The following is a 20,636-nucleotide window of genomic DNA, read 5'->3' on the forward strand; positions in this document are numbered from 1 at the left end:
TTCAATATACTTGCTTTTGTTAACAAAAAGGAGCATAAGACATGCATATATGGTTTAAAAATAAGCAGTGACATTACTTTACATGTCGTCCAACGATCTTCACAGACATGCTGACTGTGGCATGTTCTTGTGGTCCTGCCTAGAAAAAAGGGAGGTCTCTGTTGTCATCTTTATGGTTTTTCTTTTATGTCATCCTGTCTTCTCTGATAGCTCCAGAGGGGCATTCTTTCACTTGTCTGACAGACAAAGAAAAACAAAGTCTGGTAGAAAGGAAGAATCTCAAAGAAGACTACTATTACATCCCTTATACCACACAAATCAAAATGTACCATTTGCATTCCCTTCTTACCTAAATTGATCCATCCAGAATGAAAGAGTACTAGTAGGTGAAGAACCTCATTTATCATTTATGTTTGTTTGAATGAAACAGAGGTCATAGGTTTAGAAGGAAGTCCAATGGGAGGGCATGTGCTTCTTTTTTGCCCTCCCCACTACTAGAGACCCCCTAAATGATGCCTAGTCAAGATTTTGAGGGGTGAGACCAAGTCAGGACCGAGGCCAAACTGAACACAGACGACAGAAGAATTTGTCTGTTTTCCATCATGAAAAATAAATCTCAGCGATAATAAAATTGCACCATGTTTTAAATGACGAATGGATAGTGAAGCACTTGCACTCTTGGAATCTTGGAAAAATTGAGAGCTGAATTGTTGTTAGTAAGTGTGATAAAATGTTCACGAACAGGCACGCTCATGTTATGTTTTTATGTTTTGTGGGGACATTGATTTCCCCAGCCTGTCACCCTAAACCTAACCATCCAAAACAAATGTCTGTCCTTAACCATGAGTCTGAACCATATTTAAATTGAATTATAATGTCCCTGTTATTTTGAAGTTTTAATCTTCCAATTGAGGCTTAACTTCATCGGCAAAAGGTCCCCGCAAGAAAGTGTGTTTCCAAGAATTGGTCCACACACACACACACCCAGAAATGACGATCACAGACAGAAACCTCCTTTTCCCCTCTTATCTAGGACATAAATAAGATGTAAGGGTGAGCAGGCTGTATAAATGGGGAATGTAGGTCACAATCAGGGTGGCAGTTTTTCTCAATAAAAGACTTGATTGGTTCAATTTAGGCCCAGTCTTGACAAAAACACATCCTGAGTCCGGCTTGACCGAGACAAGACTGTGCATAAATGCTATCGAGTTCCGAGACCTGCCCAAGCCCTGGTAAATGGTTGTACGTTTGTCCAGCCTGGAATAATTCAATGCCGCTGAGCTCCTAAGCTGTGAGGTGCCGATTAACTTTGCTTGCTATTTCCTCGTGCTATGTAAGTTGGCAGTTGTTGGAATGCATGCCCAGCTTTAAGCGACTGAAGCTGCTGTCCCATGGTGGAGCAACACTCAGTACGACGGTGTCTAACAATTGTCAAAGCCCAGGCCTAATGGACATTGACTGCAGCCTATTCAAAGGGTACGGCATCTTGTTTAATCTTCACCACTGACCGGAGCGAGTGTTGGTCGTGTCTGACACTGGATCTATGTACTCTGTATGAATGGCTGATGCAGGAATCTGCACACTTGTTGCATCGTTCACAGGCAGCAGACACAGGAGCTGCCATCTTGGCTGAATCAGCCCTTATCACTTCTCTGTGCTGACAAGAATCATGGCCTAGTCAAATGAACACACTAACAGAATAAACCAGTTGTTTGAGTGTGCAGTGAATGGAGCCTCCTTGGGATCTCACGCACACACACACACACATTGAGAAGCAGGTTGCAGACTCTCTGGCTCCAAAGCACAAGATCTCTCTGATTGCAGAAATTACAGCAGACAGAAGGCGAAAAGATTACGTCCGAGTGTCGCTCTGGGTGAATTTGATTTGACAGGCATGCAGATTGGGTTCTGCCTATGTACTTGAGACTAGAAGGAAGCTAGTGGATGCAGCAGTTACCCTCTGAGCATTTGTGAACTTGCCTTGAGTACGTTTAGCAGCTATATGTTTACTTCTGGTCACAACTTTAAGGTGGTACAATATTCATTGGGATAAGGTTTAAGCAAATCATCTGGCTTCAAATGTGTGTCTTAATACTATGTATACATGTCTATCAATAGTGTTTCAGCCAATGCTTTTTGCCAAAGCCCTAGAACTTGAATCATCCAGTTACTCTGATGCAAGGCCCAGTGGAACCTTTCATTCTAAACCTCTCTACATTGTTGATGCATGACAACTGACATTTCACCTTTGGTCATTCCCAAAGGTCTGCATTATTTCCTCAAAATAGAGTTTGGTTTGTAACCATTCGTCTCCATCTTGTTTGTCAGGAACATACGACGCTCGTGGTGTCACCATGCTGGAGGTCTGTGGTAGCTGGCCAGAGAGTTTTGGGGTGCCAAAACATATCGTTGGATCAGCAGACATCACAGATGAAGGACTGCGGGAGAGACTGGCGGACGCCATGTCTGAGTCGCCATCCAGAGACATCGTGGGTTCAGCCACTGGTAAGTGTCAGCCACTGTGCCTGATGGGCTTTTAAGCGAACATTGTAGGGATTTTAATGACATGCCAATATAAGTCACAATGATATTGAAGCTATGGTCACCACCCTGTTTGTTTTGATTTAAATAGGCGCCAGTTGAGGTGAGCATATATCGCGTGATCTTGCTTTGTGAAGGCCTTTCAACTCTTGATACCTTGCAAGTTCATGCTAAAATAGTCGCCTTTTCAACCAGTGTGCCAGCGTCCCACGAGTCCCATCATCACCCCTCTGTGTCAGAGTAGGGGAGTCAGCATGAAATATCCTGGCACAGCACAATGTTTTCATCAATGATGCGTCTCTTTTGCTCATTTTCCTCTCTGGTAGAGTTGTGGACTGACAGAGAGTTTCCAGGTAACGTCCGTGAAGGCCACTTGTTTTATGCTTCGAATGTTGGCTTTAATTTCTCATTTGTTTAATCTGAGATTTGATCCGTGGTGGGCGACCACATACTAATATCCCATCAATGTACGAGTCTATTGAGCAAGAGGAATATTGCCCTTTTGAAGTGTCTTCTCTTGCTTGACACAATTTGGAAGGATGGCTGTTTCTGTGTGTACAATGACTGGCTCTACCCTTTCTGTACTTAAACAGTTTGTCTGTACGAATGACAATACTAAATTGGTGATGTGGCATATCTACTCACACACCATGGTGTACTCGGTTTGTGAACGTGGTCGTGTGTGTTTCCGTGCGTCACACACATGCCGTTGGCCCTGACATCCAAATGGTTAACTCGTTTAGGAAGCAGCAGTGCACTCTCTTTCTCTTCACCCCCTCCTTAAGTGAACAAGAGTTCCTTTGATGTGGGTGCATGGAGCAGGGGGTCACAAGGCCCTAATGGGTTTAGCATCGACTATCACCCCCCTCAACTATCCGCATCCATATACAGTCCCTTCCGCCTTCTCTCTCCCTGTACCAGGACTTAACCTCATTTATAGCAGCTCTATTCCTTTCGCTTTGTTCTTCCTCATCATTCTTTTTTACTGCCCCCACCATTACTCTCCCCCTTAACTCTTTCTGTCTCTTTTTCTGTGTCCCTTCATTAGATTAGCAGTCAGACACTCCCGGACTCAAGTAGTCAGTCTCCTCTTGTTCTTCTGCTCCCTCCATTGCATTGCGTCGTGACCCCCTCCGCCCCTTAAATGCAACACAAAATTCATTACTGATCACATTACGCCTAAATCCTGCTTCACACACACCCTCTGCCATTTCTGCTGCGTCCTCTGAAGACATCATCCTGAGGGAATGTGATGGACTTGTTGGTTGCTTCATCCATCCGCACAGACAGAGAGACTTCAGCCTCTGCAGGGTAATCTAATAGCAAAGAAATAAATAAAAATGTCCCTGCAGAAGAGCGGTCAGCAGAGTAGACCTGCCTGCGTGTGTGTATGTGTGTGCGCTTGGGTGTCTGTGGGTGTGACTGTGTTGTACCTTGTATAGCTATACGTGTGGGGACCCATTTTTGGAAACACACCTACTCCTGAGGAGATTTTGCTTTGTGGGGATCGCCGTCAATTTGAGGATTAAAACTTCAGAATAACTAGGTCATTATAATAGTAGTTAAAGCAAGAGTCCTGGTGAAGGATAACCTTTAGTTTGGGATGGGTAGGTTTCGGGTTGGAGCCTAGGGAAAGCGACATGTCAATGAGCGGTCCCACAAAAAGGAAGACAAGTGTGCATAGATAGACAGATAGATAGCTCTGACTATCTGACTCTGTTCTCTTTTATAAGATTTTACAGTCAATTGTTTTCATCATGTTATCATATGACATTACATTTGTAGAGGTTAGCCGGCAGCAAGTGATCCCTCATACTTAAGCACACACTTGGAGGACCCAGAACTTGGGATGCCTGCTGAAGAAACAAATCCCAGTTTATATGACATCTTCTCTCAGCGCAAACACACAAACAAACACTCAGACACACTCTTCTCCAGCAGACTCGCAGGGAAAACAAAGCCTCCAGTCTTGTGTAATGGAACTCTCACGCTAATGCTGAGACCCAGTGTCGCCAGCATGGAGGGCAGGTGACACTCACATTGCGAGATGGACGTGAGGCTGGGTGAACAGCTCTTGAGAATATGGGATGAAGAAAAGGGGGGGGGGGAGGTGGGTGGGGCTTTGTGACGACTGAAACACACTGGGGCAGAAATTGGATTTGGCTGCAATGATATAATGTTGCTAACTAGATTTGGCTTATTGGTGCCTGTCTAACACAAATTCCATTGAAGCCATATGGAGAGTGCAGTACTCCAGAGGCCCTAGCAACAATGACACTGTTTGTTTTTCTGTTCTATGCACTTATATGCTCTGTGCTCTGACAGCCTTTTTTTCTCTGCCCTAATTCAGTGCTGAGGGTTAGTTATTAGTTTTCTCTTTCCCAGAGTAATATTTCTATTAAACCGTGCAGCAGTTCAAAAAGGAGCCTCTTTTTTCCTAACTATTTCACATGTTGTACTCTTACTATATGAAAGACATTTTAAAGGCTTTTACCCTCGCATTTGTGTTCTTATTGTGTTCTATGAATTAGTTTGAATGATAAATTAGCCCAGTGATACGTATCTCACTGGGTTTTCAAGGATGCATTCTGTCAACTAAAAGTACGGAGAAACAAAATAAAAGATGTTGTGTTACTTCATGTTTGAGTCAGTTTTTAGTTTTGCTGATTAGAGATGAAAGGGTTCCTGGAAGTGGGCGACCACCCACCTGTTCCTGGGGCCCTGTGTTAGTTGGAGTCCAGCTGAAAGGGTCCTCTAATATTAATGGTAATAGAGGTAATCGTAAGAGTGAAAAGCATTGAAGTCTCTCAGCACGAACTCGACACAAGCCTTATCAGCTCCAAAAGGCTGAGAGCATTTCCTGCCCTGTGTGCGTCTGCTCCTGCTGTTACAGTTCATTCCAGCAATTTGGGTTGATATACAAGCACATGTGTGTGTTTGTGTCATTTATATTCACACACGCTGGCAGCGGTGCATGTTTTGAAACTCATGTCTCTCTTATGAACTCAGTTGTCAGCACTTGTGGATGGATTTTGTCAACCTCTAATTTAGACATCTATGAAATGCGCGTTTTGTATATCTTGTCCTACACCATGCATGCCAGCAGTCAAACAGCCCCAGCATCTATTCCATATGAATGCATTTATTGTGTCTGATTATAAACAGAGCCTTTTATACCTCTGGGAAATGTAGCATACACAAGGTATGGGGTGTGGTTGAGAGGCCTCTCAGTATGTCACATGTGCCGTCCTGTCTTCAACTACTACCGACCACTTGCAATCCATGTAACAAGAAGAAGCTATTCCAGCATTGGCTACAACAGTGCGTACGGCAAAGCAGCCAAAGCAGAAGATCATTGAAGAATAGAAATTATTTAATCAGCAACAATACATAACATGAACAATAAACTTCAACATTTTAACTACAAAGCCAATCAAACTAAATATATATCATGATTTAAAAACAATCTTGATGAAGCCGGAACTGACGTCATGCCGCGTTGGTGCCAGTCAGCTTGGCGGCGAATGCAATAAACAGCCTCAATGATCCTCAGCAAAAGTTTCCTACAGAACCAACTAGCAACTGGTCCTATAGATTAGTTGAATGAATGCACTCAATTTGAGTATCAGCCATTCAATGACAGATCACTCGAACACGGCAACCTCGCGTGGTCAAGTAGGAGAGGTGCATCCAAGTAGCCTGTGAGACTGTGTGTAATGGAGAAACGGTGATGGCCAATAATGAAATTCATCCAGAAAATTTCCATGGTTATTAATTGAGGTTATCAACCCTAGTTAATTGGTTTCAGTTTTTTGTCATCATGGAGCAGTAATTCCATAATATTCTCTAATTATGCAGTACATCACTTGAGCTCACAAAAATAGACCTCTGCTTTCGAGCTTCAAAAAATCTCAACTTTGGAGACTGACCAATCACGTGCCTGCTCCGAGGCTGGCAGAACATGCAGGGTACTTTCATTGAGAGAGAACCTCTTTTCCAGTCTTACTTACCAGCTGCACCTTGTGTGCCTCACCTGCTGCTAGCTCCGAATGGAAAGTCAATAGTAAGAGTGACACAGTGACCTCATGCAAGCACTGTGGCTTGTACAGAGTGAACCCTGCAGAAGCAGGATTGATACTAGATACACAGTCAGCCTCAGTTGTAAGGGTTGTATAAAAAGACACAAAACAAGTGTCAGATTGCAGCTTCTGTTTCACTGCAGTTTCTGTGTACGGTCTGAACCCTAGAGGCGCACATGTATATTATTTTTAAAGATAAATGAGAGCCCCTTTATGACATGCTATTACATAAATCATTGGACATATCAATTGCACAATTAAGAGATTAAGGAAACAGCTCTGACAGCTGAGTAACAGAGACTCCACTCTTGATTTTGTGTTTAAATTGGCGAGCATCTTCATTCGCACTGAGCCAGACCATTACACCACAAATGTCGTTGTACGCTCAGTTTCCAAGATCAACTTGCTGATTCTCGTCTGAGGAACAAGGGTTGAACCCTTTCAACCGTTCCACACAAGTTCTGGTGGCCTGGATATTTGGCCAAGTAGAAGGCTAGCAGTAACTTTATACTTCTAAATTAAAGTTGTGCGGTCTCTAGTTAATGGTCAGAAGTGTTAAAGTGCTTCTATTTATATAGACAAAGGGCCTTCTTCTTAACCTCCCATACCAGGAGTGTTACAGAACAGGTTATTGTTACTGTTTATTCAGGACAAGAACCAAACAAGTAAAGACCACATTTTTTCATTCTTTTCAAAATGTTTTCTGCCATGATCACCATTAATATAGCATTGAAATACTGTTGTCCTGCTGTGCTCTGTCAAGGAAAATGTGCTGCTCTGATTTAGCCCGCATCATTCTGTGGTGGCAACATCTCGTGCCAAAATTCCAATATCAAATCAGAAACACTTGTTTTCCTATCATGGTCAGTACTATAAGATTATGTAGATTACTGTGGCATGTGGAGTGAGATTGCTTTTTGTTTGTCAAAAAAAAACACCCCAGGGCCCCAGAGAACAAATAACACAACAGCTTATTTAGCAATCACAATGGTGTAATAGCTATGTATGTGCGGTATATTCATACATATATGTATAGTTAGAGTTTTTTTTGTCTTTTTTTCCCATAATAATCCTGCTAAGCCAGTGGTGCAGAGTTTTGTGTTAAGCCGACGCCAGTTAATATTGTCCAAGTGGAGGGACAGACTGGAGCTCGACACATTCAATGAGTTGCTGTGTTTTATCAGCATAATCCCTCTGTTGTGCGAGAGTCACCTAACCTTGTAAATTCATGGTCCTTGGGCCATGAGAAGGGAAACTGGACTGCCCAGAGGAATCCACGCCGACTTGTGTGGCAATATTATTGATAATCATTTGCATTAACTTAAAAAACAAGTCAATGATTACAGGTGCTCTTTCATGTGAAATAGCCAGTGTAATTGGCGTAAACATTAACCAGCAACTTTCTCGCTCTCGACTATAGTAAGTAATACAAATGTGACTATGATCTCCATAGCTCAACAGAGTCCTCATCCATTGGACATACACAGGTCTGCAAAAGTACACACACACACACACACCACTTGACTAACTTAAAACTATTAGTTAATCATTTTGTGACATGCCCACAGGGCCGCGTTGTCCCCTTGCTTTAACCAGAGAGCGGGAAGAAAGCGAGAGAGAGGGAGCAAATGAGTGCACTCTCTCCCTGAAAGCTACTCAACGCTGTCGTGACGGACAGAATGAACAAAAACACAGAGAGGAGGAAGAGAGGGAGGCCAAGGGGGGAGGCGACTGGGACGGAGTAGAAGAACAGAGAGGGGATGTGAGAGTCAGTCGAGGCTGGAGAGTATGGTGCTAGAGAAGATTCGGCGAGTGTGAAAGCAGAGTGTGGTCATTAGAACAGTCCTTCTGCAGCCCTCTCCACCCCCACCCCTTTTCTCACTTGCTCTCCCCCTGTCTCTGCCATGCAAGAGTTTGACCCTAATGTGGTGCGACATAGTGAGACAATGAAGAATAATTCTTGTATTCAGAGCTGGCACCGCTCACCCCACCCCCTCCCGCTCTTCATCCTCCTTATCCTCTCCCTCAACTTTACGGACGAGTCGGGCCTGGATATCATTGTATCGTTTCTCCAAGCTTCCCTTCTGCCACTCTTCCCCATTTTGCCAGAGGGGAGTGTGAAAAGTGTGCATGAGTGTGTCTACATGCGTAAAGGCGCCGTTGTGTTTGTGTACTGAGTGAGGAATGTAACTGTGTGTATTTGTGTCTTCATGTGTTAGTATCACTCTGCGCTGTGTCTATGTATGTGTCTTGAGATAACTGCAAATGGGTTTTCGTGGAGGTTTTTGGAGACCGCACTTTGTGGCTCGCTCAAGGGAGACGCTTACAAACACATAGAGCTGGAGGCTTCGCAGGAAAGGAGGGCAGGCAGGAGAAGAGTGGGAGGAATTAGGGTGAGATGGAGAAATGGAGAGGTGGAAGCCACTCTTGGGTCTTTCACATGACATTTGGGTTTGAGGTGCTCTGTGTTGGACATCAAAATGGATACGTGGTGGTGGGTGTTTTTTCCACATGCTTCCCTTCATTTAAAACTTTTTTAAAAATCTTCAAACTTTTTCCATTTCAATGGGGTGCTGTAGAATTTGTCACAGTAGTTTTTATGTTTTTGTCAAAACGGAGAAATGAAGTGGTAATAAGTATGGAATTAGTAAAGAGAACGTTTGCATGTTCGTAAACATCACAGCTAATGTGTTTGCCGGGCTAGATCGATACTATGCTTTAGTCAATGCAATAAAGTGACTAGCGGACATAGATGTGTTTACAAAAATACCTTCCTCACCTTTGATAATGCAGCAAAGAGCAGCACTGCTGACTGGCATATACTATGCAATTTAATAGGAAACCATTCATCATAGCAAAAAATCCATCTGATTTTTAAGATGCAGAAACAACTTATTTAGTACTGTAATGAAAATGTCAGTGTTTTTCATTCTCTCCCAACTGATCTCATTTGTGATATCCTTCTTCCTGGTCAGGTAGAAGTTTCTACTCGAGTAATGGGCTGCTATGTTCTTGCCATTCTCTCATCAGAGAGGACATTGATTGTAGGCTTGGTGCACACAAACACAAATCAGCATTGGCACCTTCTCAACTCACACATTCCCAGAGAATGGAAAAGCTGCCACGTCGTTGTACATCATCACATCTATCACATCCCAAATGGATTGTGCTTCCTGTAACATGTATGCTAATAGATTGTACTCAAGTAACACGCCCTCCCTCTTCTGAGTGTTTGCATTCGCACGGGCCACTCAGTCACACTTGAGACAGACGAGGTGTTTCTTCGAGTGTATACACACATTCTGCTCGCACCCTGCCTCCCAGAGTCTCATGTATACACATATATAACACACACAGCATCTCTCCTAACATGACCCTGCTTATGTGTGTGGTGTATATCAATAAAACATGGTGACATGAATTAGTGATAGGATACATAATGGAGAGGCAGCTGAGCTGAGCCAATCCAGCTTTCTCAACACAGGAACATCCTGTCAACAGCCTCTGCTTGTGTGTGGGAGTGTGTTTCATTGCATCTTGAAGAGTGCACGTCATCCTGTAAGACAAACCAAAAGTCAGTTCCGCAAAAATGTGGAGAGCAGATATAAGTTAATTTGCCACGGCCTAGACGCCTTTGGAGCTGAAGAAGACGGAGGTCAATTCATGTGAGACAAAAAGGGTCGTAGGTTCAAGGACTGGTGTATCACAAAACATGGTGTGTCCTTTTATTCACTCTTGTCTGTGTGCTTCTGGCTAATAGGTGACTTTAGGGAGCAGCCTGGATGTTCCATGATGTTTTCTGATGACATAGTGATTTCATAGTGAAGGTGGACAGGTGGAGTCATGAGCTGAACAGAGGAGGAAGAAAAGTCAATTGAAGCAAGACAGAATGCATGTGTGTGAATGAGATGGAGGAAGGAGGGCCGCTGTAAACAGATGAGCTCAAGTATTTGGGGTCAAGCTATAAACCAAGCTGTATAGGACAGTAGTGACACCTGCCATGAAGTACTGTATGGTCTAGAGGCGGTAGCTCTGACCCAAAGACGAGACGTAGGTTTTTCTTTTTTTGTTGAGCATCTCAGCCTAGTATTTTAATTTAAAAAACTCTTGGTGCTCTTGAATAGCGTACAGAAGTACAGATAAGAGCATACACATTTTTGTTTGTCTCACCATGTTTGACTAGTAATCAGACAAGACTCCAGATGATGTTCACAGCAAAGGTAGAGTTATGGTGAGGAGGTTTGGTATAAATGGACGTATTGCCTTTTTGTCTGTCACACCACAGCTTGTCCCATTGAGTTTCTGTGAGATTAATATGGTTTCCATAAATATGACGTGATCGCGGTGATATTCGCAGCCTGTACAGTTGGACACTGCTGAGCGGCTCTTTTCCAAAGGGACTGCCCACCATTGACTTACATTGTAGTGTAATATCTGAACAACTGAACATCTACCACACACACTTTTGCTTGTGTTTCTGACTAGCTAAACATAAAAGGGGCCTTAACTTAAAATGCTGACCCGCTGCCCTCTTGTACCACATGTGACCTCTTTGAAGAAAGTGCAGCTCGACACAAAGGACATTATATGGTTCAAATTCATGTTTCTTACTCACAGCATACTTCCTCTCTATTTACGTCCACAACTGGTAGATAAAGATAAAGAAAAAAAAAACTCTTCTTAATGTATGGCAGAAATATATTGCCTCTGCCGCCACTGCAAAAGGAAGATGTTCCTTCATGGATGCAACTTGAACCTTTGCCTTTTTGACCTTTGCTCTTCACTTTGTTGATGCCTTATGCATGGATGTGTGCACATATATTACCTCTATCTTTCTTTCTGAGATGCCGCTCAAGCAGACACTCATAGATCATAGATGTGTGCTGCAATTCATAGAAGGGTTGTCCTCACACTCATTGAGAAGTGCATTGGATGGAAGTGTGTAGTAGAAACTGTTTTGTACCAGACAGCATCACCACAAACAGTTGGACCTCGTCTATGCAACCAATAAAGTAAACATAAAATTTTCAACATTTTTCAACATTATATTTTTTTATGAATATTTTTTGGAGGGACTGTGGGAAGGACTGAGGTATAAGGAGAGGCAAGAGTGCCTCCAAAAAAGCAAAGAACAAGGCCATATCACCATGAAGGATTAAATGTTTCCCCCTACCTCATGGGAAATATTTATAGGTAATTTGCCACACCTCCTGTCCCCTGAATTTAAATGACCACAGTCATCTAAATTATGTATTCAAAGTTATGCCGTCTTTTGCATTTGGAGTATTATCAAGGGGTCGTAATCATGCTATTTATCAATGCTATTAAAACTGCCACGCAGTAACAGTGTGAAGTACAGCCAACAAACTATATTCCAATGCTGTAATACGTTCTCTCAGTATCTGACTGTGGCAGGAGTTTCATTAACCCGTGCGACAAGCATGATTGTAATAATGTAGGATGTTATTATTGTCTTGGTTCAGTTCAGCACAGTGAAGAAACGTCATATGGGTGCAAGTGAGCAGCTGCAGGTTGACTTGCCTTACCTTGGCATAGTTGCCTGCTTGTTCTCCAGCTTGACGTGATGGTGGACGACAGCCTCCTGACACTGTGCTGTCCATCACTTTCCCCAGAGAGGTAACAACACCAGCAACCTCTTTCAGCTTAGACCAGCCCTGCTGTCCAAACCCATTGACAAGACTCTCCCAATGTGTCTGTCAAAGAACATCAGACCCAAATGCATGTTTGTTCATCATTGTATGCATTTTGGGACTTCACTCGTACATATTTTTATTTGTTTATAAGGCTAACCACCTCTGTTAACCACAGCGGACAGTTGGCTGTGGTGAACTGCTTACACTGGAAGGATTTGAATGTGCTTACTTTTTTTTTATAATGCTGTCTTCGGGAAACACTCAACTGTGCCTTCAGCAATATTTGACACTGGCTGTGATAAATCAAAGTTTTTAGATTTAATTCCTAAGCAATAATGCTTTGCCACTCAAAAAAACAAGTGACTCAAAAGAAAAAAAAATGTGGTCAGACCAGCCAGCAGCCTGATAATTTCTCATTTTACTGAGAACAAATGTGTGGATTTAATTCTAGAATTCATCTGGAGTTAAACAGTAGGAACATCATTTCCATGATCTTATTTTAATGCAAGAGTGATGTGTTGTATTTCCTTTGCTAAGCAGGGAACAAAATGAGATTTTATTGGTTAAATAACATTACTTAACCACGGGAAGTGTTTTATGACATGACTCAAGTCGTGTTCAACGCAATAACTCGGAAATTCTAACATAAAGTCAGTTGTGCATTTTCCAAGCATGTGTCAAGAGTGTGACACCCTCAGCCACATTGATGGTCAATCATTGCTGTGGTAGTGGGGAACCTCTCCATTCCTCCATGTTAGAAAAGAAATTTCCCACACAGCCCAGGAAGAAAAGCAACAGGTCCATACGGCACTCTCAGTTCCAGGCTCTTTGGACCAGCTGTTTGGAATTGTCCAGCACATGTTCAACCTGCGCTTGAGGCTGGACATCCTCACACCCGAAGGAACTAAATTACTACAGGCCAGTGGCACTGACATTTCATCTGATGAAGACTTTGGAGAGACTCACCCTCGTCCACTGTGGAGCTCCTCAATGGACCCGCTGCAGTTTGCCTACCAGCCTGGCAGCGGTGTGGAAGACACCATCATCTACCTCATCCACTCATCCCTCTCCACCTCATCTGTCTTAAATGGCTTCCTCTCTCGCTGCTGTGATATATACAATCTAATCTAAGCAAAACACCAAACTTCAATAAAGTGTATATGTACCATACTTTAATTTGTTGTTATGCCTGTATAGATGTTAAGAATAAAGACCAAATGCCATCAGCTGTGTTTTCTACAAATGTGAAATGACATACTTCGATAAGCAGGATTCCAGTTATGTTTCCTTCAACCTTCGGAGCAGCAGACGCCTAGTGTCAGGAGTGTCGCCAGCAGTTGTTGCTACCCTTTATAACCCCCTCTAATGAGCTGCCACTGGGGAAAGTTGTGGTCAGCTTTGTATATGCAGCAAGTGAAACTTCGAATATACAGACGCAGAGAATTCTCCTTCAGGAGACTTTCACCAGGCAGCATGATGGCCATGAATCACTTTTTCATTTGTTCCTTAATCACCTAACTTGTTGAGTGTCCTGATTGATGGCTGTAGCTGCACCCCCTGGTTAACCCTGTGAAGTTCAGCCATGAGGCTGCCTCCCGTTCCACCAGTTTGGGGCCTTTTCAGTGTTTGCGTGGAGGTTGTAGGCTGGAATTAATGAAGTGAGAGTTCTGAGGAGTGAAGGGCTTTTTTTTCCCAGGTGTCAAGATTGGATCAAGATTGGGTCTTGAGCGGTGCACCCACTTCATTACTGACCTTTACTGATCTTTTTTTTTACAAGTGCTTCCCTCTATAACTGTATCAAGATCAAGACCATGCACATTATCTATAGTGGTGTTCGCAGTTGTCAGTGTTCAAGGGTCCTCCTTTAAAAGGATAACTTGAGTATTGTGACTGGCCAGAACCAATGAATATGTCCTCCTATCAGTTCAGGTGTTCAGGGTTGACTGTTAATGTGCAAAGAAACATAGCACTTGGTCGTAAAACAAACTAAAAAATGAGGGAAGGGAAAAAAGATGCCAAGTGGATGAAAGTTTGGTTGGAGAGGAGGACCAGGCTGTGATGGTTACGAACTATAAAATTCTGGCTCTGCCTTGAACAATGGAGCAGCAGCTTTGCTGCCTACACAACTGAGGCAGGAAATTGGGAAAACAAATATGTACAGACAGCTTTTTGTGATTGGCTTAGTCCATTTTCATTTAGGCTTTCCATATTCTTATTTCTCAACTTCAACTTCCAAGATGTGGGACCGTTGTCTCCCCAACTGGATGATTTCATCTTTTAAACTGTGAAGACCAGGAACACCTGCCAAAAAATCCAATTGTGCGCCATCCTCAATTGAAGCCCAAACCACAGCTACTGTCCATTTTCTGGGAGTTGCTTCCATCAGAACTCCCAATCCTATTTGAAGGTCACCTAGAACTTCCAATCCAAAAGGTCATACATACTGAAAAGTTAGATTTAATCTAGTTTCTCACCTGTTAATATGTCACTCCTGATCCGACCATCCCCCTGAGCCTGCACATGACCGTCCTCTGATTTTAAAGCGAAAAGCACAGTTGTTGGGTGTACAATAAATGTGGCGGTTTTTCAGGATTGAAATGCCCCAGTGCTTAAACAGAAGAACAGCAGATGCATTTCAAAGTAATTCAAAATAAATTTCATTTTTTTGGAAAACTCATTTCTCATTGCTCAGATTCAGCTCAGATTCAGTCAAAGATTTTGCATTGTAGCTCTTTCATATCCACAATGTTCCTGCTTTCTGTGGTTGTCATGAGCGTGAATATGGATCTATTCATGCATACGTTTATTGGTCTGCACTTTGACCATCCTTCGTCTCCATCCTCGGTTAAGGTTTAGGGGCTTCTCCGTTGTACACTGCGCGTGTGTGCCCTGCGCTGATGTGTCTTTCACAGGAGGGTGTGTTAAGCCTGGCTTTTCACAGTCTATCAGGATCATCTGTGGTAGATTTTAATGAGCTTTCCTACTAATGTGAGCTCAGTCGTCCAATTGGACAGCTTTCTAAGGATTTTGATGGGCGGGGGTCAGCCGTGGCTGCTTCCAATATGATTAACCTCAGTGCTTTTATTTTTCCTCTATTTCACTTATCTGCATGTGATGAGCACGGAATAGTAAAGTTCATGGAACGATAGTTCACTGTACTTGACCCTTATCAACTGTACCACTTACCAGCGCATGGATGAATCTGCTGGACCTTTTGAGGCACCATGAATGGTCAGTGCTCCTGAATGAGACCCACAGAAATCCAGGTCATCAATACCTTGATCAGTAGTGGCTGTTGGAAACTTACTTACTCACATCTCTTTTATTTCCTTCCAATTCTACGTGTTATTCGACAGATTGTATTGAGAAATAACATCTGTCTATGAGTCACCCTTGGTAGAGGAATACGTTCAGAGTCCAAATGTCCGTCCTGATGTTGCTGTTGTTCCTTCCGCAGCATTAATCATTAGTTCCTGTTGAGGTGGGCACTCATCGGGACAATATGTCTTTGCTTTTTACATCTGGTTGAATAAACAACCATTGGGTGTAGTTTTGTGCGTGTGATTGCGCAAGTGTCACACTGACATGGACACCAAATGATTTCCACACTTTGATTTAAGTCCAGTAAATGTGCCTTGAACCAAAACCAGAATGCCAGGATCAACTGTTTATGCCTTTTGAGAACTCAATTTATAAATACTTAGCTGAGAAGTCAAGACTGGTTCTTTACATCAAGTCCAGGTGGATGCTGCTGTTTCCTCTGTGTTTTTGGGGTGTGAATAAGGTCCCCTGTGCCAGTGCAGCCAAGTCCCTCACTTTATTTGGATATTTCCCTTGAAATTATACAACGCAAGCATTTTTACTTGACATTATTATTATTGTTTTGTTTTGTACATTTGTCAATATCTGTCATAATGTTTTACTCTTTGCCTCTAACCGGCCCCTAGAAAACATATAATCTAATTGTGAGTTTAATTATTTAATATTGTGCCAACTCTGAATACATTACACCGTAATGATTCCCCTGTTCATTCATTCACCATGTCATTTCATTATTACAATTTCATTTTCGCTTTCTCTCTCTTCTCATAAACCGTATTTTGTGGTGAATAAATCAGGTGACATCACTGGGAAAGATATTGGTGTCACAAACAAGGTATTTTACTCACAATTGTTGGATAAAGTAGTTAACAAAATGAACAAGAATCCAAGGGAATTCACTTTTTTCCTCTAAGTGGATTGCCATTTGGAGACATTTTCCTTTTTCTCATGTACATATCACTAACTCATATCAGATGACTAGTTACCATCCTCACCATTTCCATCTTTGGCGACAGGAGGAGCCAGTCAGCTGCTGTGGTGGTGCAAAATCTGGAATTTAAAAATATTTCTGTCTTATGTGTTGAGGGAGAACTATCAGAGGGAAGTCAAACAAAATCCTGCTGTGATCTGCGATATTCCCTCTGTGAATATTATTGCATTTTGTCCTAAGAATAATTCTAGATTTTAACGGCGATCCTTCGTCACATTTGCCTTTCATCTGACAAAAGTCTTCGCTCACTCATCCGGTTTTCAAAATTGTGCTTGTTAAACTCTGGAAGTGAGTCATTTTTCACACAGGCATGTTTGCGTGTGTATGTTGTGTGTGCGTTGCCTGGAGAGCGTGTGAAAGCGTCGGGATTGGTGTGTGACGTGAGAGCAATAATCAGAGGCAGCTGGACCTGATGGTGAGAATTAAGTTAAAACACAAAACAATCAGCTGGGATAAGTATACGATGCTGCGGTCGGTGCCCCCGTCTCACCCTCGGCGAGGAAAGGTGGGGCTGAAAGGGGGACAGAGATGGATTGAAGGATTGTAACTCGACTCGGCCCGGCTGGCACAGACGTCTGATTAAGAGCTCTTTTGTGTTCCTTTTGATCCGTTTGTCTCTCCACCAGGGTGGTGTGGTTGTTTCTCACCACAGCATCAACATGACATACTGTGTCCCAGCAGCCAGAGGAAGTGCTCGACATGTGTAGCTGTGTGTTTGAGTTTTGTTCACTTCCTTCATGACTGTACGCGTGTGTGTGCGTGTGTGTGTGTGTGTGTGCGATCAAGAGGGGTTCTGGTCGTGGAAACCTTCCCGAAACATTTGTGATGGATCTTTTCTTTCAGCTCCTGGCTTAAATATCGGTCAGTGATGTAACTCCACAGAAGATTTAGAATCCCCAAAGCCACAGGCTCTGAATTAGGATGCACAGTAGTGAGAGTGATGACCCACTAGTCCATGTTAGGACACATGGATTGAGTTTTTAGAGAAGAAAGCACAAATCTGCTTCCACACATGGAGGGAGACTAAAAGGAAAAAGAGAGAGAGAGAGAGAGAGACAGGAAGGAAGGAGGCAGACAGACAGACTGAGTTTTGGAAATGTTTTCACAGTATAGCAGCTTCAGTGGGACATGAAAGGACATTGTTGTGTGGCTGTTCAAAAATACTGTAAATCTTGTGTCTTGTGACAGATGAAGAATACATTTTTTGCATGAAGATGTTCTCAGCTGTGGTTTCCCCCAAAATGGCGTTTCTTAATCCGATTGTCTTCAGAAGAATTCAAACAGCTGACAGCAGTGTTAGGAAGGCCTGTGTTGCTACAATAAAACTTAAGTCATAGCCAGACCACAAATACAAAAGTCTGAAATTTAATTTACAAAAGCATTTGTTCTTCTCGAGAGATTTATCCCGTGAAATTGTGGATGCTGGATTTTCTTTGTGTTTATTCGAGAATGTAAGAGGATTATGGCCTATTCACAGCCGACTCTGCAGTCTGGACCTTTTCTGCGCTTTTCTTTCCATCCAATTGGCTGATGAGGTCTTAACTTGCTGCTGTGGTCAGATGTGTGCTGTGTCCATTTGGTGTTGTCATCAAACAAACCGTATTTTGCTCTTGGTCATGCTCTGCCAAGTCTCCACTCTGCTCACGTCCGGTGTGGAAACAGTTCTCACTTTATCTGCTCTGGCCGTTTTGCTGATAGCTTTTTCAACCCGCTATCTTGTGCTCACTTGCACTTTCTTTTGAAGTCTGACTGCTGGTGTCGTCCAGAACACAGCTCTGATCCTAACGGCTGTGCAGTCAACAGCAGCCGCAAAGATAAGACTTCACATGCGCTTAGATACGGAGACAAAGATTCTTTAGTGGAGAGCATATGGAAGGACCCTGAGTCACATGTCAGAGCCAGAGCTTGGGGCTCAATTGAAGCAGCCCATGGAGTAAGTCCTGTCATGTAAATGTACAAGTTTATCTTTTGTGTTTTTATTCATCACGTGAGGGACAATCCACTAATTTTCTGAGTGGTGTTCATATATGGAGTTGTCTGAGCTCAGTCTTGATCTTAAATTGTTCTGGAGACTTCCATAATTCAGCCTTTTCCTGCACAGTCTTTTTTGTTCAGATAATGTGCATAGACATTTGCTGACTTATTCGTTCATTCATATAGTACCGCTTGTTCCCTTATAGTGATGTGGGGGAGTGGAGGGAGGGGATGCCCTGAACTGGTCGCCAGCCTTTCACAGGGCATAAAGAGACAAACAACCATTCACACGACAATTCATACCTATGGACAATTTAGAATGCTCACTCACTCGCTATAGAATAAGTGTATCAATTGAAACACTGGTGGATCTATTTGTGCATCAATGGTTGCACGGATGGGTCATTGGATTGGCACATAGATGGATAGATTCTTTAGCTAATAACACAAGTAAGGATCATTGTGCTGCCTGAGAAGCTTTGCCAGAAAGGATCTTAGATGTCACTTCTTATTTCTAACTTTTGGTGTGTAATTATTGTTTTATGACGCACTTTTGTTGGACTGTTTATTGGCTTGATGTGGTTGGTTGATCTGTCCGAACTCACCATGTTCCAAACCATGAAATCAAATGTCTGTTCCAAGCAGACGTGTCTCCAGTCCCTTCGCACCTTTAAACCCTCAATTTGCCTGTTGTTCTTGAATAACAGTCAATGACTACCACTAAATCTAAATGCTAGATCTTTGTGGATTCCTGGTGAACCAATAAAGTCTGTTAGTATTCAAGTGGATTTGGGTTTCTTATTAGGCCACTTCTCACATTGTTATTGTCAACTTGTCACTTTGCACAAAAGCAGCAAGTAAATGAACATATTGGTTTAGTGAGCAACATCCTCCTCAGAGGAAAAGATTATCAACAATAGAGACGCGTGGGGGGGTTTTGTTGAGGGTGTGAGGTTAAGACTTGTTGAATTGCTTGTAGGCGTCACACAATGATGTGGATTAAGCCTTGCCACAGAAAGGCCTCTGGGGCTTCACCGGGGTGTTCAGCCTCTCATGGTGACTCCACTGACAGAGGTGCTGGTGATCCAGTCCGAGCTGGCAAGTAGCTAAAAGGCTAACGGTGATCCTAAATGACAGTTTGTGAAGAGCGGATAGTCATAGTGGTGGCAGTTTGGCAACTGCCACTGTCTGCTGTTTCGAGACCCATTCAGCACCATCACATACACTGTTCCGCAATCTGAATGCATGCATTCTGATCAGAGGTTAAATCTCCCCTGTTTACGTCTGGAGAATATAGAGGTCTGTGCTCATGCGGCAAGCTTTTAATCTGCACCGAACTACTCAGACATGCACAGTACTGTAGAACCAAGCAATTTCCCCTGAAGACTAGAAGAAGAGACTCTTCCGCTGCACTACTTCCACTGGAACTGACCGCCATCGGTTAAACAGCGAAATGCCGCGACACGCAGCGTCATGTTCCACCAAACAACATTGCATGGTTCCATGTGTCACCAAGACAGACAGCAGCTGAGGTCTCACGTTTGTTAGGAATTTGTTTACTGGTCATGTTACATGCGTGACACAAAAATCAGCCCAGACAGATGAGAGGCTTGGGTGTGCACACAGATGCTGACCCCTGCTGCAATCGACACAGACCACCCCCTGGATCCAGACAATATTATTGGATCCAAATTGTGCCATTTGATTCATAAATATGTGTTTGTATGAAGGATTTTATGTAGATCAGGTCCATGCAAACAGCTAATATCTTGTTTTTCCACTAGAAAATTATGGTTGATATCAGGAGCATGGAGCCCTTTGAAAGTGCACGCTGCTGAAGGTTTTGACTTTTTTTATATATGCATTTTTTGGTATGCATTATACTGTGTTCTACTGGTAGGACAACTCAATATTCATTTGAAGATGTGATGGCTTTTTTTATGTTTTTTTTTTTATGTTTGGAACCCATTCTCTGCTATTTGTTGACTTTCAGACCTTCAATGTTGAGAACTGACATATTGAAGCTGTCAAGAATGTATTTTTCCTGTAAAAAAAAAAAGAAAACTTCTGCTTGAG

At 42.8% G+C, this 20,636-nt stretch overlaps 1 protein-coding gene across 1 annotated transcript in view; it reads left to right on the plus strand.

The window, feature by feature from the left end:
- The window catches only part of bcas3 (BCAS3 microtubule associated cell migration factor), a 242,654-nt gene that overhangs the window by 216,544 nt on the left and 5,474 nt on the right, over nt 1-20,636 (plus strand). Inside the window, exon 23 of the mRNA XM_053872609.1 lies at nt 2,329-2,505. Coding sequence (XP_053728584.1) covers nt 2,329-2,505 — 177 coding nt within the window. The remainder of the gene's footprint in view (nt 1-2,328; nt 2,506-20,636) is intronic.

The sequence above is a fragment of the Synchiropus splendidus genome, chromosome 8 (genome assembly GCF_027744825.2).
Source record: "Synchiropus splendidus isolate RoL2022-P1 chromosome 8, RoL_Sspl_1.0, whole genome shotgun sequence".
Lineage (NCBI taxonomy): Eukaryota > Metazoa > Chordata > Actinopteri > Syngnathiformes > Callionymidae > Synchiropus > Synchiropus splendidus.